Raw genomic sequence first — 21,810 nt, 5'->3', positions numbered from 1 at the left:
TACTGACTGAGAATACGTATTTTGTGGTGCATTTTGAGAATATGTAATATTGGTCCTTTTTTGCATCTTCGTATGCTACATTACTCTATGATATTTTTGTTTTCGCTATAAATCTACGAGACATGGATGTTATTTTGAGATATGTATATATGAAGTCACTTGAAATAATGTATTGTGTTTACTTAAAACATGACCTAAATTGGAGAAACTAAGCCTATTTTTTCTAGAACTCTACCTACCCGCAGCAACGCGCGGGTTCCATACTAGTATATATAATTTGAGATTTTTCTTTTATCTTTGTTTTTCCCCAAATACTGCTCTCTCCATTAAGGGAGCTAACCTAGCCACACTCTATGGCGAGCCCTGCGAAGGCATCCGGGCAAGGCCACGGCAGGAAGCGGCCTTCCAAGTACTTGTCTCATGTGCGTCTTCTTTACGCTCATTTTCTTTGCTGCAGGCTCCGAGCTTCTTTTTCACCATAGCTGTTTTGTTTCAGAGTGCCAAGAGAAAGAGGGGCTTGGAGCTTCGGTCGGGTCTGCAGGGCTTCTTGGTAACCTGCGATGGTGGAAGGGAGCGCCCAAGCTGCAGAGAAGCGATCCAGCTTGTGGAACGGGTCAGAAAGTACTGCAATTTTTATTTCTCGAAAGATTAAGTAGAATAATTTTCGTGCTGTTATCTTTCCAACCCCTATATCCTGCCCCCAATTTCTCTCTCTCTCTCTCTCTCTCTATATATATATATATATGTGTGTGTGTGTGTGTGTGTGTGTGTGTGTGTGTGTAGGGGGGATTCTCATCATTTTCTAAATCTGTTTTGGGTATGAATCTCCAAGTTTGTTTCTCATCATTCATACAAATGTAAAAAACATTTCAGAATGCTCTTTTTCTGGTCATTATACCATTGATATGAAGGGAAAAAATTTACAGCATAGTTTCAGATTTTTTCAAAAATTTTATTGTTGACATTTATCAAGAAAATTGGCTTATAATCTAATTATATTGAATTTCAGCATATATCTTCTTTTTCTTCTGCAAGCTTTTTTGTAACTTTTATTTGGAAAACACAGTTTTATGACAAACTAGGTCAAGAGAAACCGGGCTCAGACACAGATCAACAAAAGGCTTTGAAGGTTTCGGAAGAGAAACCCAGCTCAGACACAGATCAGCAGAAGACTTCTAACAACAGTCCAGCTTCTAGTGAACCTTCTCTCAAAGGTGTTGCCAAAGCTCTAGTTTCAAACGATGATGAGGCATCTTTGAGTTCTGGCGAGTCTGAGACGGAAGCAGATAATGCAAATGAGAATGCAAGTACAAATGACTCAAAGGCCTCATCAAAGGGGGAAAATATCGACTCCTTACTAGAGGAAGAGATAGCGGAGCTGAGAGATAAGAAACAGGTGTGTGTTCTCTCCACTCCTTGAATAACTATGCTTGGAAAAGAAACACATTACTTGTTTACAAAGTTCATGTAAGCCTGCATATAGAACCGTCTCTGTCTCTGCCTGACTACACATCACCCCCCCCCCTCCCCCCCCCAAAAAAAAGAAAAAAGAAAAAAAGAAAGAGAAAAAAAAGGAAAAGAAAAAGAAAATAAATTTATTAAAAAAAGTGTAGGGACGGTTCCGTATTGAGCCTGAGAATAAAATCGTATTTTATGTTTAGTGAAAAGGGATGTGAGCCAAGACAAGGGGGACTGAAAGTTAGTTCAATTGTATATTCTGAATCTCGTGCTGATTCCCAAGCAGGCCTTGATGATGCCTTAACCCATACACTAGGATAGTGGGCTCTGAAGATTGGGACTTTGAGGTTCAGGTGACAATCTTGCTTTGGTGTTGGTCTACCTGATATGTCCCTGATTTGGGACTGTTTGGGCTGCCCTGTAGAGGTGCGTTTGCTGTCCATACAGCTGCCCTGTTGATCTGCTGCTGGCCGCCCTGTGTATAGTGGTTTGACTTTCCCGGGAGCTGCCCTTCCCTTGCCCTCTTCAAGATGTCGACCCAAGAATCCGAGTTGGAGCCCCTTATCGAACGCGAAGGCCTGCCGGCTACGGAAGACATCGATGCCGATCTTTTCGACAATTATGTGTCAAAATCAAATTTCCAAGAGTTTAAAGTTGGTCTCGAAGCTTCTTCTTCGGAACGTCAAGTACAAATTGCCGCGCAGATGCAGGCTTTGCAGAACTCCATCTCTCTTTTGACCACTACTCTATCTACTCTTTCGGGTGGCTACATAAGTGGCAAGTCCATTTTCAGTTCCATCCATATGACGATGGAAAAAAGATCCAGTTAGCAGCAGGTTTCCTCTCAGGCAAAGCTTTGCTTTGGTGGAAGGAACTCAATCCTAAGCCAACGACTTGGGCACAATTCGAAGATGTCTTCAAGAAAGAATTCCTCAAGAAAGAGGATGATTAAGATGTTGTTGCCCGGTTTACAGCTTTGACTATGACCTCGCAGCACCTCACTTATGAGGTCTACCTCCAGAAATTTAGGGACTTGCAGATGAAAGCTACGAAGATGGATCCCACAACTCTTTTGGGGTTCTTCGTAGCCGGTTTACTCGACTCATACCGTTTACAGGTTAAGAATAACAAATGCTTTGGACGAGGCCATTCATTCAGCTCGTATCTATGATGATACAATGGTCTCTTCTAAGTCTAAACCTGTTATCGAGCAGGGGAACAAGCACAAAAGAAAGTTCTCCGCACCAATGGCTAACACCACTGAAGGAAAGTCTTCGGACAACCTTTGAAGAATTCAAGTTCGACACCAGTGAAGAAGAAACGTCTCCTTAAAGCTTTGAAGCTCAAGGAGGAGGGGCGTTGCTTCATCTGCGAAGAACAAGGACACATGCGTAACGATTGCGCGAAGCAAAAGGGTGCAAAGACCAACGCAGGACCCAAGCCAAAGGCAGCTAACCAGTTGTTTTTGACAGGTATGTCAATTACTGTACTTTCTCGCCCTAGTAGATGTTCTGATTGTTTGTTCAACTCTAAAGTTTTTGGCTTGCATGATCTTCTCCAAGTTATAGAGAAGTGGATGGCCATAGAATCCACATTCTTCTAGACATACCTGCGGGTCGGCAAGTATGGAATCAAAAGGTGGAGATGCTACCAATCCGGATTCAGGACTACAAAGATACTCTGGAATGCTATATTATGCACCTAGAACATGTAGACTTGTTATTAGGGATTGAGTGGTTTAAGACTCTTCAAGTCCAGATAGATTGGTCTAGTCATATATTTTATTTTCAACATAGGAACACCCAGTATAGTATTTTAGGTGATTGTATACATCCCTCTCAGGGACCTCTTGTAAATACAATTGATTTTGGAAATATAATGGATTCTTCTTTGTATACCGCTTTTCATTGTGTATTGATCTCACTTTCTTCATTTCTCATACCTTTTATAGATGTCAATGAATTAAGTGTATTTGAAAGCAAAGAATTACAGAAGATACTTGATTCGTTTCAAGATGTATTTCCTAATGAATTGCCATCGGGCCTACCACTTGAAAGGGCAGTAGATCATTGTATTGACTTGATCCCTGGTGCTCATCCTGTTAGTATTCCACCTTACAGGACGAGTCAAGCTAAGGAAGATGAGTTGGCTAAACAACTCGAAGATTATTTGAGGATGGGCCAGATCCGTCCAAGTAAATCACCTTGGGGTGTACATGTGTTGCTTAGGAGAAAGAAGGACAACACCTGGAGAATGTGTATAGATTACAAGAGATTGAACAAGCTGATAATTAAGAACCGTTATCCTCTCCCTAGATCAGATGACCTGATTGACCGGTTAGCAGGAGCGAAATATTTCACGAAGATAGATTTACGTACTGGCTATCACCAGATACGTATTCATGAAAGGCATGTCGAACGAACCGCCTTTCGGACTAGGTATGGCCATTACGAGTTTCTCGTATTATCTTTTGGGTTAACCAATGCTCCAGCCACTTTTTAGCAAATGATGAACGATTTTTTTCGTGAATATTTGAAAAAATTTGTGGTTGTGTTCCTGGATGTCGATACATATTTATGAAAAGCATGCCGAACGAACCGCCTTTCGGACTAGGTATGGCCATTACGAGTTTCTCGTATTACCTTTTGGGTTAACCAATGCTCCAGCCACTTTCCAGCAAATGATGAACGATCTTTTTCGTGAATATTTGAAAAAATTTGTGGTTGTGTTCCTGGATGATATTTTGATATATAGTCGTAATCTTGAGGATCATGTTAGACACCTCACGATTGTCTTATCTATTTTAAGACAGAATCGACTATATGCTAAATTAAGTAGACATCATTTACTTGGGACACAAGATCACTAGAGATGGATTGAGCATTGACTATGGCCGAGTTCAGAAGGTTCTGGACTGGCAGTGAAACAACTTCATTCTTTTCTCGGTTTTGTTGTTTTTCTTCAGATTTGTGCGGGAGTACTGTAAGCTCACACTACCGATGACCGACTTATTGAAAGATCGTGGATGTAAGTCAAATCAGCCTATCACTTGGAATAACGATTTAGATATGGCCTTCCGACTTTTGAAAGATGAAGTCAAGGAAGCACCTATCTTAGCATTACCCGATCCTAGTCGACCTTATGTTCTTGAAATTGATGCCAGTGACTATGCCATCGGGGCTGCTTTATTTTAAGATGGTAGACCTGTTGCTTTTGAAAGTAAAAAGCTAGACGACACTCAATCTCGTTGGCCAACCCTTGAGATGGAGCTTTATGCTATGATTCACACTCAAGGTTTGGAGACATTATTTATATGGCTCCAAGTTTGTGGTATTGACTGATCATCAGTCAATCAAGTATGTGTGTGATGCAGATGATTTGAGAGGAAGGAAAGCTCGTTGGGCTGAGTTAATGCAAGATTTTGATTTTGAGATTCGTTATCGAAAAGAGTCTATGAATAGTGTTGCAGATGCGCTTAGTCGAATTAGAGAGGTGAATACTTTGTTGTTCATCGAGATTTCTACTGACTTCTTTTAGTCATTGAGAGGGCTTTGCAAGACTGATAGTTATTTTGGTCCATTTTGGCAGAAGATCCAGGATGGGAGCTCATTGATTGACCAAGACTTGATGACTAACAAGCCTACCATTCAGGCTGCAAGAGGCTATGTCACGTGCATCCCGCACTTGGATGCCACGTAGACATTTCTGTACAGAAGGTGCAGGACCTGGGATGGTGAACTGGTCCCATGTGAGCCCAGTCCGGGACGAGTTAGCCAGGGATCCATCTCAGTCGTCCGAGGTCAGGTGTGCGTTGTCCTGCACATGAGTCCAAGGTCAGGTGTGCACTGTCCTGCACATGAAGCAGTGCCAGTCCGCGCTGTGAGTCTCCCTCTGGAATGATGTCAGATGTTCTGTGTATCTGGTTTGCAACTGGATGCCAGGCCTCTGTAGGCATGTAGTTTTGCATGTAGAGAAGGGGCCAGCCCAAAGGGCTACCCCAAGACCATTGATGTGGGCATGGGGGAGGTGTAGACCCGCCCCCAAGGGGCCAGGAGGGCCCTGGCTGTGCCCACCAGCCATGTGACAGGCTGGAAGGGGCTGTCGGCCAGCCTTAGGGCCTTGGGACAGCCAGCCGACTGGGCAACAAGGTCTAGAATGGCTGTCAGCCAAGTGTGGGACAGCCCACACAGGCTGCCCAGCAGTACAGTACCCTTGCGCAGGGCTGTCCAGCAGTCAGGGGTACTCTTCTTGGTTCATGCGCAAGATGCCCAGCCCATTGAATGGTGTGAAACCATTTATTTACACTTTTTCCAAAGACCTAGTCGTGAGGCTCTTTAGTAGCTGGCCGACTGCATATAGTAGAGGGTATAAATACCCAAGACATAGATCATTTCATTTATCTCATAATTCACCGAGTGCTCCAAGCAAACAAGGGCCAGGACAGCCAAGAACATTGCTAAAGCAAAGGGGTGAAGGACTGAAGGTCAAGGGCAGGTTTTCCAGCCAAGAAAAGGTCAAGTACTTTGTATTTGTTTTCAGATTTACATCATTCTAATAAAGCAAATACACCATCTGTGGTGGGGGCCCTACAGAGGGTAATTGGGACCCAATACTGTGTCCTCTCCATCTCCCCTTTCTCTCTCTATTTTCTGCACATCGTCTTTCAGTTTGTGCGTTAATTCCGTCGCGAAAAGAGTGCTGATTTCTGAGTTTTGAAGTACCGATCCTTCTCTGAAGCTTCCGCATATTACAGTGGTATCAGAGCTCACTTCAAGGACAAAGATTCAGCAAAGAAAACCAAAATTTTTTTTCGCTCGTGTGGTTGGTTTTTAGACGCCGGTGGACTACCCCTTTCGGAGTGACTCCTGTCCCTCGAAGGACGGTTGGTTTTTAGCCTCCGGAAGCCTCCGGAAGTCTCCCACACAGATAGTGGATGGTCAGATTGCGTTCCGGAAAGGAATTGCATTTTCCCACTATGGCGAGCTTTGGCGACGAGAGAGAACCAGAACCATGGGACCAGAGTGCACCAGGCAGCCCAGCTAGGGCACCCGGCTTGAGTGTAACAGACATGTTCCAGCAGATGATGCGAGCAATCGCAGACCAGACAACCAAGTTGGATGAGCAGAAGGCGCGGATTTTGGCTCTGGAGGAGCGTTCTCGCTCTCCAGCGTCGCGTTTTCCATCTCCTCCTCCCTCTCCTTCCGTACCCCAGATACCAGATCCTCGTCTCACAGGGACCCTCTCGAGGGGTCACAGCCGCAACCAAGCTCCTTGCTTGAGATGCAGATGCGCGCATTGGAGATTCGACAACGCGAAGACGACGCCATGCGACGAGTGGAACACGAGCGTTACCTCAGAGCTTTGGACGCCAGATTGACACCGGCGGCGCCCTCGAATCATTTTCCCGAGAAAATGAATTTCAGTAAGTATAATGGTAAACTCGATCCCACTACTCTTTATTCATGGTTACATCAATTTGAAGCTTACTTTGCCGCAGTTAGGAAATCAGATATTGACAAAGTGATCTTAGCCAGTTGGTACTTGGAAGGTGAGGCCATTCCTTGGTGGACTCAGTGGGCTCATGCCCACACCAGATCAGGTATGGCAGCTTATGGGTGGGACGAGTTCGTCCGTGACCTTAAGCAGCGGTTTTTACCGCCCCACTACCTTGAGCGACTCGAAGACGAGTTCAGGGGTGCGCGTCAGAACGCGCAACCAGTCCTTCAGTTTGCCAATAGAATTTCGACCTTGTGTCTGCAATTAGGCTTATCTGATTCGGACAAGAAAGGGCAGTTTTTGTATGGCCTGGACACGCAAATCCAATGGGAGGTGCGTATGTTTAGACCAGCCACCTTTGAGGACGCACTCTCGCTTGCGCAGAGTGCAGAAATGAAACACAATGGTGGCAAGCCCAAGACTTCCCAGCCGGCTTCTCCCAAGGCTAACGCCTCGGGGGGCAAAAGCCAGAACCAGACGGGGTCTTCCCTAGGACAGAGCCCGGGAGCCTCTGGCTCCAAGAACTCGAACAATGCGTCTAAGCTTACTCCAGACCAGAAAGCGGAGGCAGGCAAGACAGGTGGCAAGTTGAGTGCTGAGGAGCTTGCTCAGTACAGGAAGGAGGGTAGATGTTACTTTTGTCACACAAAAGGACATACTTCTCGGGATTGTCCGAAGAAGCCTCCAAAGGCCGCCGCCGCCTCCACAGCTTCCGTGGTGAGCACAGCTCCCACACAGACCCCAGTGGCTACCCCTAGTTCTTCAACCCCCGGTGCTTCAGTTGGAGCAATTATTAGTCGGGAGCTCGAAGATAAGCAGAAGGGCGCCCATGACCAGGAGTATGAGCGCAACGAATTGCTCAAGTCCTTTGGCTACATATGTGATATGCAGCGGATGATGACCGTAGTAATCACAACCTTAGTCTACACTTAACTGCACTTAATGATATTTAAGAGACAAACAGATATACAAGAGATAGACAAGTCTGTGTCAATGCAGTGTAGCTATATTAAATGAATGAATGCGGTTACAATGAGATCCAACTGGATCTGTGCTGCTGAATATGCTGACTATATGCTGGAAATGCGGGATGAACTGCTGATTATGATGCTGAATGCTGTCCTGATGATGAAACGCAGCACTGATGGGCTGACTGAACTGAATGGGGCTGCGTTTGCTGAGGACGACTGCTGATGAAGATGCGTTTACTGATGAAGATGCTGGATGCGTTAATCTGAATGCTGTAACTGCTGCCAATGATGATGCGTTAGAGCACCATGGGCTGAATGGTACTTGTGATGATGCTGCTACTGTATGCTGATGATGCCAGGCTGAAAACGCATGAAGGTGATGATGCGCTTCCTGCTGAGCCTGTTGACTGACTGGATGAGGTGCTGAATGCTGAATATAGAGGCGCCTATATATATGTCCATGAGAGGGCTGGTCGGCCAGCACTAATGCAGTCGGCCAGCTCATATCCCCATAAAATACTCATAAAATACCAGTCGGCTGCCTCATAAATGCATAAAAATACCTGAATAAATACTGGTAAAATACCTGATGATATCTGATGATGCTAATGATGCTAGAATGAAGCCATGTCACTGTACACCTGACTGGTGTGCACGTGACATTCCCCGCTGCTAAACTGTTGCTGGGTGTATACCTGGCAACCTTCGACTCTTCTGCGATCCTTCTCCTCCGAACCACTGCCCCCTTCTGGCTTCTGCTGGGACTGAGGCCGTCTGCAGGAGTGAAATCCTTGAGCCAAGACTCTATGTACTGCGGGAACTGAATGGCAAATACCTGAGTCACCCCTGACCTGTTCCTGGAAACCTTTCATCTACCATCTCCGTCGTACCTGAAGCTCTGAACCTCCTGAGGCGAATGTTGGAGCAAACTTCCGTCGTCTGTGGAAGAGAAACTCCCTGCTGCCAGTTGAAGTCCAAACTTATGTGCTCCTTTGATGATGGATGTCCTTCTTCCCGGAGAGTTCATGGGTAACATGTATGCAGGACTGACTGCTAAGATGACTGCTAGGATGACTGCTGTGCAAACCATGTGCAACCCTATATGCTGTGCAAGAATGCAGATGGATGGGTTACTGATGCAGACCTAAGGGAAAATCCCTAAGGGTGGCTTGCAAAATTTTGAGAACTGGGTTTAACTGTGCGGAAGCGATAAAAATGATGACTGACTGAATGACTGATGGAATGAACATGCTCTAAGGCTGGCTACCCTGTGACGCTCTGGTACCAATGTGATATGCAGCGGATGATGACCGTAGTAATCACAACCTTAGTCTACACTTAACTGCACTTAATGATATTTAAGAGACAAACAGATATACAAGAGATAGACAAGTCTGTGTCAATGCAGTGCAGCTATATTAAATGAATGAATGCGGTTACAATGAGATCCAACTGGATCTGTGCTGCTGAATATGCTGACTATATGCTGGAAATGCGGGATGAACTGCTGATTATGATGCTGAATGCTGTCCTGATGATGAAACGCAGCACTGATGGGCTGACTGAACTGAATGGGGCTGTGTTTGCTGAGGACGACTGCTGATGAAGATGCGTTTACTGATGAAGATGCTGGATGCGTTAATCTGAATGCTGTAACTGCTGCCAATGATGATGCGTTAGAGCACCATGGGCTGAATGGTACTTGTGATGATGCTGCTACTGTATGCTGATGATGCCAGGCTGAAAACGCATGAAGGTGATGATGCGCTTCCTGCTGAGCCTGTTGACTGACTGGATGAGGTGCTGAATGCTGAATATAGAGGCGCCTATATATATGTCCATGAGAGGGCTGGTCGGCCAGCACTAATGCAGTCGGCCAGCTCATATCCCCATAAAATACTCATAAAATACCAGTCGGCTGCCTCATAAATGCATAAAAATACCTGAATAAATACTGGTAAAATACCTGATGATATCTGATGATGCTAATGATGCTAGAATGAAGCCATGTCACTGTACACCTGACTGGTGTGCACGTGACAACATAGGTGGCCAGAGAGGAGTCGTCTTGTTTGACAGCGGCAGCACGGAGGATGTGATTACGGAAGAGGCTGCTAGGCGTGCCCGTTTCGAGCTAACTCCGGTGGACAAACAAGTTGAGGGTTTTAGCACAGGTATGACAACGAGCGTCAAGTATGAAGCTCTAGGTGCTAAGTTAGTAATTCAGGGCATAGAGTTTGTGCGTGACTTTATGGTTGCCCCTCTTGTAGGAGCAGACATAATTTTGGGTATCCAGTGGTTTCACAAGTTTCTTCCTGATGTCAAGTGGGACAAGCACACGTTCCAGATTGATCGGAATGTGTCAAACACCCCGGTGACCATTAAGTGTGAGCCAGGTATTCCAAACTTTCCGCTCATAAGCCACTTGCAGGCTAAGCGAGCAGTCAGGAAAGGTGCACAGTGTGCGATGATTTACATCCAGACAGCCCAGACGGTGGCCAGTGCTTCCGAGAAGTACTCGGTTCTCCATGAAAAGTTCCAGAAGATTTTTCTTCGGGACAGTCTCCCTCCCCAGCTTCCCCCGTCCAGACCGGAGGATCACAAGATTGACCTCCTCCCAGGCTCGGAACCCCCGAGCAAGTTTCCGTATCGCCTTTCTAAGGCAATGGAATCGGAGTTGGACCGCCAACTCCAAGAATTGTTGCAAGCTGGCTTCATCCGCCCCAGCGTGTCGCCATTTGCAGCACCGATCTTATTTGTCAAGAAGAAAGATGGGTCTTCTCGGTTGTGTGTCGATTATCGTGCACTCAACAAACTGACTATCAAGAGCCGATTCCCGATGCCTCGAATTGACTATATTCTCGAGAGGCTGAATGGAGCTAAGGTGTTCTCTAAATTGGATTTAAAGAGTGGGTACCACCAGGTTCGGATTGTTGAGGGGGACATCCCCAAGACAGCTTTCCGTACAGAAAGGGCCCACTATGAATTTGTGGTCATGCCATTTGGTTTGACGAACGCCCCAGCTACATTTAACCGCATGATGATGCGTGTTTTCCGGGAGTTGATTGGAGTGTGTGTGTTCATATTTCTGGACGACATACTCATATTTTCAGCTACAGTTGAGCAGCATGACATTGATGTGGAGAAAGTCCTTAAGTTGCTGGAAAGCAACGAGCTCTATGTCAATGAAAAGAAGTCAGAATTTTATCTGTTCCAGGTACATTACTTGGGATATATAATCAGTGCCGAAGGCATTCGACTTGATCCGGCTAAAGTGGCCGAGATTGTTAACTGGGAAGTACCTCAGACTGCTTATGACATTAGATCATTTGTGGGTATATGCCAGGCATATTCCACCCACATTGACAAGTTTTCTGATCTCTCGGCAGACCTCACCGATCTGCTAAAGGGAGTGAAAACAAGGAGGCAAAAGATTCGAATGACTCCACGAGCGTTGGAGGCATTCCAGAACCTCAAGGTGGCTTTGTCAGAAGCGCCTTGTTTAGCCCTTGCCTCGTGGGACGAACCATTTCAGGTGATCACCGATGCGAGTAACATCGCAATTGGAGGTGTATTGCAACAGAATGGTCATCCAGTAGCTTACATGTCTCGTAAGTTACTGCCCGCCGAAAAGAACTACTCAGTCTATGATCGTGAACTCCTAGCAGTTATACAGGCCTCGAAACATTGGAAACATTTCCTGTATGGCCGTGACTTCGAGGTCCGCACTGACCATCAGGCATTGCGCTGGATTCAGACGATGCCAAGTGCACAGTGGAGTGATCGACAACATCACTGGAGTCAGATATTCCAGCAGTTCGGTGGCATGATTGAGTACCTTCCAGGAAAGGCCAATCCAGTGGCCGATGCTTTGAGCAGGAAGGGACAAGTATCTGCGATTCAGACCACTAGACTTGACCTTGTTGGTACAGGACTAGACGACATGAAGCACACGTACGCGGATTCCGAGGAATTCGGTACTCAGTGGGAACAGGCATTGGATGCCACAGGACCATGCCATTTTCTGATACGCGATGGTTGGCTTTTCTACAAAGGCCGACTGTGTGTCATGAAATCATTCCGGGCAGCTCTTCTCCATGATGCCCATGACGCCATTACAGGTGGTCATAGGGGCATGAATTCGACCCTGGAGAAATTAGAACGGCAATACTATTGGCCAAAGATGAGGCGTGATGTGTTTACATATGTACAACGCTATGACATTTGTCAAAAGGTGAAAGCTCCTCGTGGAAAGAAGATAGGGTTGTTAGAGCCTTTGCCAATTCCTGAGGGTCCTTTCCAAGACATTTCAATGGACTTTGTCACAAATCTGCCTCCCAGTCCGAGTAAGCGTAATACACAGTGTTTAACTATTGTTGATAGGTTCAGCAAATTTGTTATGCTTATTCCTTGCAGGGCCAATGTGACCGCCGAGGATGTTGCCCCGCTATTTATTCGGCATTTTTTTTTTCCGAGAAAAGATCCTTTCATTAGTTATGTAAAAAACGCCCGTAGGGCTACAAAAGAGATCTCTCCTGCTCCTAACAGAGAGAAGAGCAGTGAATACATCATGGCAGCCCGGGAGACTCTCCCTAGGTGCTGCAAAATACAAGCATCAGCCTAAAGGACTGAGCGGCTAAATCATACAATGGGGGGGGGAAAGAGCCAAACAGGTGGCCTGTAGTGCCAACGGGGGGATCCCGTGTGTAGGGTGTAGAAAGGGCCACAGCGCCAAGTGGTATGAAAGGCCTGGCGCCGTAAAATCGCCTCATCCGAGTCTCCCCGGATGCGGTCGTACTGTCCTCGCAGGGTGTGGATCAACTCCTGCCAAATCCCCCGAACAGTCTCTGCTGGTGGCTCTAATCTCCCCTCAAAGGCCGTGAAGCACCGGGCCCTCCAGGTGAACCAGATGGTGAGGCTGCTGAGGAGCTCCCATCGTAAATCCCTCTCCTGTGTCCAGCTGGCGGACGAGAAATCCGGTGCCGGAACCAGGCGAGGCTGGCCCCTAATAAATCTGATGGCCTGACTGCCCTGCTCCATCTCATAGCCCATAGCAGGCCCTGACGAAGTCGACCAAGCAGCGGCACCCCACGTAAACATACCCTCTGGAGAGAGGGGGGCTAGAATACGCAGCATCCGCAGCCAAATCTGCTGTGCCTGAGGGCAGTCCCAAAGGCAATGTCTCTGTGTCTCCATAGGGTGGCCGCATCGGACGCAGGCCGCCGGAAGACCGCTGTAAACAAGCCAAGTGCCAACTGCTGAGCCCCTGTGGGCGACCAGCCACTGAAAAGCCGAGATCCTGCGGGCCTGTCGACTAGCCCAGAGCCGAGCCCAGAAATCCTCCAGGAACTCCTGTGATAGTCCCTGCAATCGCCAATGCCCCGCTGCCGCTGGAGAAACCGTCCTCCTCGCCGTCAAAATATGCCGTCCCAGCCGAACAGTATACTGAAAAAATGTGATCTCTGTGGCCTCAAGGGATGCATAAGGATCATGCCACTCGTACTCTCCGGGGTCCCACTGTAGCCGGGCCAAGGGGCGCGCTGCATATGCCCATATACGCCAATCCGGGAGCACGTCAGCAGGGTCGGGGTCAATATGCCACTTCCGAGAAGCGGCAGCCACTACCCGAATCCTCTGAAAGGTGCACTCTGCAACCAAAGGCGACTCCACCTCCACTCTCTGGAGTCGGCCCTCATCCTGAATCTCATAATAGAGGCATCTGCCATCCTCAGTGCTAGCTCTGACAGCAATCAGGATCTCCAACTGTGTGAAGGCACCCATCCACCGTGGGGCCACTGGCTCGAGAGGTGTGAACCACTCCTCTGTAAGTGCCTCCTGAATATCATCCCTCATAATCAACCCCCCTCTGAAGTGACTCAGCCTCTCCACCTGGGTCTCCTCTGGTAGACTGCAGAAAGCCTGCCAGTCTCCAAAACTACGAGCTGGGCCTGCCGCTAAAGGTCCCCAGGCTAGACGAGGCCGAGAACCCAGCATATGACCCTGCTCTGTACGAACCGCTGGGCTCCAGATGAGCGGCTGCCTGGCCCGCTCCTCAACACAAGACGGAGGCCGCTGAGAGAGCCCCGGTCTCAGTAGCTCCCAAGCTCTCAGGATACTCAAAGCAAATCTGTCCTCCCATCCTCTACTGAGGCCTGTCCTCCTCATCTCTATGAATATCCAGCGAATCTCTGGTGCCCAAGTATCCCTTGCAGGAGGCGCCCGGGCCTGCAGTCGCTGCAAGAGGAGCTCTTTCCAAGGCTCAGCGCCTGGAAGCAACCCCCGAACAATAAGCTTCCCCAATAAGGCTCTACTCTGATCGACTGGATCTATAATGCCCAAACCGCCCTGAGCCAGCGGAAGTGTAATAACTGCCCATGCAACCTTTGCCCGAGCTGGCTGACCGTCCCGCCCAGACCACAGAAAGTTCCTGATCAGCCTCTGTACCTGGCTGATGCAAGAGCTCGAGAAAATCCAGCAAGACGTAATGTACCACATAGTCGCTAACAGCACCTGATTTGCCACCACCACCCTCCCAGCCAAGGATAGTCGAGCTGTACTCCAATACAATAGCTTCTTCCGAATGCTCAGAAGATGCGGGGCAATCTGCTGCTCAGGTGACAAATCGAGGCCAATCTGGCATCCCAAATACCGCACTGCTGTGCCGGGAGGAATCCATCTAAAACCGGGGTCCGGACTCCATGCCGGAGTGGGAGCACTACTGATCCAAAAGGCCACTGTCTTGCGCCAATTGATCAATGCTCCCGAAGCTGCACTAAAAACCTGGAGCGACTGCTCTGCCCGAGTAAGATTGGCCTCTTGGCCATGCAAAAATAAGCCCGTGTCGTCTGCAAACTCAGCATCAAGCAAATCCTCCCCCCGGACTGGGAGCTGAAGTCCTCTCAAACCAACCTCCTCTGCCGTCAAATACATACTCATAGCCTCCGCAAAGAAGAGAAAAAGGAAAGGGGCGAGAGGACACCCCTGACGGACTGATCTGGTCAGCTCAAAACTCGGCCCCCGACCTCCTGCAATCAGCACCTGGCTGCGAGCTGTGGAATACAAAGCTGCCACCCCTCTGATCCATCCTGGCTCAAAGCCCAGGCGTAGCATAGTGCCCTCTAAGAATCCCCAATCAACTCTATCGTATGCCTTCTCAAAATCGAGAAGCATCACGACCAAGTCCTCGCCAAGAAACCTAGCTCGGGCCGTCGCCTCCCAGAAAGTAAAGATGTTGTCAAGGATACTGCGCTCCTTGACAAATCCTGTCTGAGTAGCATGAATCAACTCCCCCAGGAAGGGCTGGATCCTCAAACTCAAGGCCTTTGCCAAGACCTTGTATACAGTATTGAGGATCGTAATAGGCCTCCAATGCCGAATGTCATCCGATACTCCCTCCCCCTTGGGGATAAGATAGATCAAGCCCTCTGAAAAGCTCTGCGGCATCACCCCAGTGTCCAAAACATGCTGAAAGCCCCTGCGGAGGCCTGGCCCCAAAAGGTCCCAATAGCGCATAAAAAAGGCCGGCGTCAATCCGTCCTCCCCTGGGCAACTATGTCGCGGCAGGACCCTCAAGGCCTCGGCAAGCTCAATCTTTGACAGAGGCGCACCTAGAACTGTGCGCATATGGTCTGTGACCCTCCTCTGCACATGGGCCCACACAGTCTGTCTGCATACATCTCGATCCTCAGTGGCTGGCTTCGCTGAAAGCAAGTCACGATAAAAAGCAGTGGCAATGGCTCTGATCTCCCCGAGCTCAGTAGCTATCGATCCATCCGGTCTACCAAGCTGGCGAACCCCTGCTCGCGCATGACGGGGTCCAGTGATCTCAAAAAACTCCCCAGTCACTCTATCACCAAGCTGCGTCCACTGAGAGGCCTGACGACGATAGTAAAACTCATGTCTCTGCTCCTCTGCCTCTCTAACCTCCTGGCGTGCCTGGCTCAGCTGGGACGCCACCCACTCACATGCAGGCTGCTGCTCCTGAAGGCGCTGTAGCGAAGCAAGGCTGCGTCTCAGCCGTTGCTCCCGCTCGCGAATCTCTCCCAGTCGTGTCAAAGCTGCAGCGTGTAGAAAAGAGCTAAGATCAATGAGTCCCTGGGCACACTGGCCCGCTGCATCCTGGTCAGAGCACTGACTATCATGCCAGATCCTCTCAATGTCCTCAGCGAGACTGGGGTCTGCAAGTACCCTCTCTGGGATCCTCAACTGCAAGCTGGGCTCTCGTGTCCCCTCCTCCAAAGTCAGTATAACTGGCGCATGATCTGAAAATGAGGTGCCAGCAAGAATGCCGACGGAGCCCCCTCGCTCCCCCAACCAATCGCCCACATAAAAGCGATCAATCCGAGATAGATTAGTCCCTCCCTGCCGGCGATCCGACCGAGAGAAACTAAGACTGTCCTGAGACCGGGAGAAAGCCCCATGCTGCCATGCATCAGTGATCCTCAGTGTCATACAAAACCGGTCCCAAGCTGCAAGCTCCGTGCCGTGCACTGTAACATGACTGCCTCCCACCCTATCTGCCGGGTCCTCAAGCATGTTGAAGTCTCCCCCAACACACCAATGTGCGGCCTCTGGCAATGCATCCGTAACCTGAGTCCAGAACTCTGCTCTGGCACTAGCATGATTGGGCGCATAGATGTTGAGCACACCCAATAGCTCATCATGCATCCTCAGAATGACATACTGTGCTCTACCAGGCACAATGATCCCTCGATCCACAATGGCCTGCCGCCATGCATCTGCAATAACCATGCATACTCCTCCCTGTCCACCCAAAGGACCAAACCCTGCAGACCAGAAAGTGTCCCATCTACCAGGCATCACCGAACCATATCTCCGGATCCTGCTCTCACCCAAGTGGTGCTCCTGCATCATCAGAATGTCAATGCTGCCACCAACCAGGCATCTCTGTAGCTCCTGCCTCAAGCAGCCTCGATAGCGTATAAAGTGTGCTCCGCCAAGGCCCTGTACATTCCATGAGATGATCCTCATGGATGTCCTACTGAGGTGGATGCTGTCTCAGCCGTACGGCGGGCCTTCGCAAGCGGCTTGGATGGAGAGTAGTCCCCATCCGAACGGCTGCGAGTCTGCCCACCCGGTGTACTGCAAGAATCCCGGATCAGGCGCCAGTGGCTGTGACCCATGGCGACTGCCTCCTGCTCTGACATAGTAACCTCGTGAATACTCACATATCCTGGGTCGCGTGCCAAATCTGCAACTATGCGCACGACCAAATGCCGAATCCCGGATGTATCCACACCCCCGGGATCCAAGACAAAATGAGCCAACTCCCAAAGTCGGCCTAGCACATCTGTAACCTCCAAATCGCTCATGTGATGAGAAAACTCAACTGCCTGAGTCTTCAACGTGCTGAGAGCGAGCTCTAGAGTCCACTCCCGGTCACAAGGTCCACATAGAGGGAACGAGAAGGCCACCGCTGAGTCTAGTGCCTCCTCCCCGCGGGCCGGAGGTATCACTACATGCACTCGGATGGGTGCTGGCTCATGGGGGCCCTCTGCTCCAAAAAGCCGTGTGAAGGTATAATCAAACGCCGCCGAGCGCTGTCGAATGCCGAGGCGGCTCAGCCGACTGCGGATAGATGAAATCCGTGAGGCCCTAATCGGCATAGGTCTCCTCTGTGATGCTCGAGCGAGGTCAGTGCTCAGCGCCCTCCGGACTGCAGGTGAGCGCCAGGGAGCTGCCAGGACCTCCCGGGAAGGCGAGGCGGGCGGAGGGGGAGGAGGGGGAGGCGAGGGAGGAGGAGAGGGAGCCGCTGCCGAGACCGGAGCGGGGGCGGGAGGAGGCGAAGGTGGAAGCGAGGCGGTGGGAGGGGATGGGTGTGGGGGAGGTGAAGGAGGGGGAGCTGGCATCTCCTGGTCCTCGGTCGTTGCAGGGGTCTCCTCCTGAAGGGGAGCAAATCTGTTCCTCACGGGAACCCAGTGAGGCTGAGACTGTGGCTGTTGCTACAGCGGTACCTGGGCGTGCTGCTGTGGCTGTCTCCCTCGACGGCGCCCCTGTCCAGGCTGCCACTCCGAGGTCTCTGTGGCCTGAGCAGGTGTCCCTGAGGCAGCCTGCCGAGTCGAATCTGTGGGCGGGCCATCCGTGGCCTGCTGCTGTGGTGAGGGCCGAGGTCTCCTGCGAGGGCAGGCCTTGGCCAAATGACCGACCTGTCTGCAAATGAAGCACTGATTCGGGAGCCCCGAGAACTCCACTCTCTGATCTATCCACCCCCCCCCTATCCTAGGTAGCTGAATGACCTTAGGAAGGGAGGAGATGTCAGATACCAACACTCTGACCGAAGGTAGCCCAGCTGCTCTGGCCACCACTGAAGTTGCTGAGGGGCCCGTCTCAAGAACCAGTGGTGGGGGGCGCAGCGGCGAGGAAGGAGGGGGGGCGGCGCAGCAGCGAGGAAGGAGAGGGGGGGCGCAGCGGCGAGCAGAGGGGAGCAAGCGAGGGGCGGAAGGAAAAAAGGGGGCGAGGAGGGGGGGGGAGCGAGGGTGCGCAGAGCAGGGTTTTTATTCGGCATTGGTACCCGATCGGTGGGATTCCTAGGACCATAGTGTCAGACCGAGATGCCAAGTTTACCAGTCATTTTTGGAGGGCATTGTTTGATAATTTTGGTACTAAGTTGAATTTTTCCAGTGCATTCCACCCACAGACAGATGGCCAGACAGAGATATACAACCAGTTGGCCTTTGATGTGCTGAAGTGTTATGTCCACGATCAACAAGGTAAGTGGGAATCGTTTTTGCCTTTAGTTCAAGCTGTTTTGAATGACTCTTTTTCTTCAGCTATTGGCAGGACTCCATATGAGGCAGCGTTTGGAAGGCCTTTCCAGTCGTTGTTAACCAGGACTTCGTCTTCAGTACCGGAGGCGAACAGAGTGACGGAGACTTACCAGGAGATCCTAGAGTCCGTTAAAGACAGATTGGCTAAAGCGCAAGAGGCCTACACTCGACAGGCCAATAAAGACCGAAGGGACATGAAGTTTTCGGAAGGAGATTGGGTGTATCTTCGGATAATGAAGCAAAGATTGAAGCAGGTGGGCAAGCGATGCCCAAAGTTGTCTTTCAGGAGCTTCGGACCATTTCCCATCCGGAAAAAGATTAATGAGGTGTCTATGCAGTTAAAGCTACCTCCGAGTTGGACTATGCACGATGTATTCCATGTCAGTTGGTTAAAGCCATATGCAGGTCCACCCCCTTCAGAGGTCAAAGACGAAGCGGAACCAGACATCATTAATGAAGCAGAAGTAATGGTTCCAGAACAGATCCTTCTGCACCGTTTCAAACATGGCTCAGGCCAAAGACTACGACAGTTTCTCACGAAGTTTCAAGACCGAGGAACTCATGAAGCGGTATGGCTCGACAAAGAATTTTTCGAAGACTATCCGGCTTTATTGACGGATTATTTGGAGGCTATGCAGCTTCCGTCAAGTTAAGCAGAAGGGGATGTCACGTGCATCCCGCACTTGGATGCCACGTAGACATTTCTGTACAGAAGGTGCAGGACCTGGGATGGTGAACTGGTCCCATGTGAGCCCAGTCCAGGACGAGTCAGCCAGGGATCCATCTCAGTCGTCCGAGGTCAGGTGTGCATTGTCCTGCACATGAGTCCAAGGTCAGGTGTGCACTGTCCTGCACATGAAGCAGTGCCAGTCCGCGCTGTGAGTCTCCCTCTGGAATGATGTCAGATGTTCTGTGTATCTGGTTTGCAACTGGATGCCAGGCCTCTGTAGGCATGTAGTTTTGCATGTAGAGATGGGGCCAGCCCAAAGGGCTACCCCAAGACCATTGATGTGGGCATGGGGGAGGTGTAGACCCGCCCCCAAGGGGCCAGGAGGGCCCCGGCTGTGCCCACCAGCCATGTGACAGGCTGGAAGGGGCTGTCGGCCAGCCTTAGGGCCTTGGGACAGCCAGCCGACTGGGCAACAAGGTCTAGAATGGCTGTCAGCCAAGTGTGGGACAGCCCACACAGGCTGCCCAGCAGTACAGTACCCTTGCGCAGGGCTGTCCAGCAGTCAGGGGTACTCTTCTTGGTTCATGCGCAAGATGCCCAGCCCATTGAATGGTGTGAAACCATTTATTTACACTTTTTCCAAAGACCTAGTCGTGAGGCTCTTTAGTAGCTGGCCGACTGCATATAGTAGAGGGTATAAATACCCAAGACATAGATCATTTCATTTATCTCATAATTCACCAGGTGCTCCAAGCAAACAAGGGCCAGGACAGCCAAGAACATTGCTAAAGCAAAGGGTGAAGGACTGAAGGTCAAGGGCAGGTTTTCCAGCCAAGAAAAGGTCAAGTACTTTGTATTTGTTTTCAGATTTACATCATTCTAATAAAGCAAATACACCATCCGTGGTGGGGGCCCTACAGAGGGTAATTGGGACCCAATACTGTGTCCTCTCCATCTCCCCTTTCTCTCTCTATTTTCTGCACATCGTCTTTCAGTTTGTGCGTTAATTCCGTCGCGAAAAGAGTGCTGATTTCTGAGTTTTGAAGTACCGATCCTTCTCCGAAGCTTCCGCATATTACAGGCTAGTGGATAATTCGGAATGGTTTACTATTCCGTAATGACAAAATTTGTGTACCATAGATCCCGGACATTCGGTCCTAGTGTCACGACGTCTCTTCTGTCGGACACCCTGGGATACGCAAGACATTATCATTAGTGAAACACACTTTTTATTGGCCAAAGATGAAAGGATATGTAGAAGATTATGTTCTCAAGTGTCAAGTTTGTCAATCAAATAAAGCTGAACGCTTTAGACTGGCTGGGTTGTTGCATCCTTTGCAAATCCCAAGTAATAAATGGGAAAGTATTTCCATGGATTTTATTACCGGATTACCAAGAACACATCAAGGCCACGATTCTATTTGGGTTGTGGTAGATCGCTTGACAAAAATGGCTAGATTTTTACGAACCCGGAAGACCATTACAGCTACGCAATTAGCACGGCAGTTTATCGAGCAATTGTGTACCGCAGGACATAGTCAGTGATAGGGACTCTAAGTTTCTGATTTTTGGAAACTTGTTTTTGAGAAGTTGGAAACAGCTTTGAATTCGAGTTGCTCATATCATCAATCTGATGGCCAGTCTGAAAGAGTGAATCAGATTTTGGAGGATATGCTTCGAGCATATGTATCCAAAAGACAGAATTCATGGGAGGATTATCTTTCTATGTTAGAATTTGCATATAGCAGTACTAAGCATACGAGTACAGGTTTTAGTCCTTTCATGCTTATGTATGGTTTTCAACCTAGATTACCTGTTACAGTAGGATTCTCAGGACTTCAGCATGATGCAGCACGTAATTTTTTGCAAGATATGCAAGAAATGTTACAAGTTGCGAAGGAATCTATTAGAAGTGCTTAAGACCGAGACAGATTTTATTCTAATAGACATCGTTCACCCAGAGAGTTCTCTGAAGGAACGATGGTGTATTTGCGAGTTTCGAAAGATTCCGAGACTTTACGGACAGGTCGATCTCCGAAATTATCCCCTAGATACTGTGGACCATTTCGTATTACACGACGGATTGGTTCAGTTGCATATGAATTGGATTTGCCTTCTCATGTGAAAGTTCATCCTGTATTTCATGTCAGTAGACTTAAGGAAGTACTGGGTGGAACAGACCAGTTAGTTACTCCTCAAGAAATCATAGATGTCGAGGACATGACATTTGTTTCACACGAACCTGAAAAGATTCTTGGATTTCGTGAAAGAAGATTGCGTAATACGCTTATCACGGAATACAAGATTAAGTGGAAGGATCATGTTGAGGACTCTACATGGGAGACATTGACTACTCTTCACAGAGATTACCTTGGCTTTTTAGTGAGCTCAAGAGTGAGCTCTTAGAGGAAGGGGAGTACGTCATGTG

At 49.1% G+C, this 21,810-nt stretch overlaps 1 protein-coding gene across 1 annotated transcript in view; it reads left to right on the top strand.

Annotated features, from left to right (window-relative positions):
- The first annotated feature begins 265 nt into the window (after window positions 1–265).
- The window catches only part of LOC147619463 (THUMP domain-containing protein), a 55,527-nt gene continuing 33,982 nt past the window's right edge, over window positions 266–21,810 (top strand). Inside the window, exons 1-3 of the mRNA XM_086773143.1 lie at window positions 266–422; window positions 497–613; window positions 1,067–1,396. Coding sequence (XP_086629269.1) covers window positions 354–422; window positions 497–613; window positions 1,067–1,396 — 516 coding nt within the window. The 5' untranslated portion in view covers window positions 266–353. The remainder of the gene's footprint in view (window positions 423–496; window positions 614–1,066; window positions 1,397–21,810) is intronic.

Source organism: Cibotium barometz, chromosome 33 (assembly GCF_041138505.1).
Source record: "Cibotium barometz isolate CiBa-2024 chromosome 33, ASM4113850v1, whole genome shotgun sequence".
Taxonomy (NCBI): domain Eukaryota; kingdom Viridiplantae; phylum Streptophyta; class Polypodiopsida; order Cyatheales; family Cibotiaceae; genus Cibotium; species Cibotium barometz.
The sequence above is the reverse complement of the archived record's forward strand: the minus strand, read 5'-3'. Positions and strand labels throughout refer to the sequence as shown.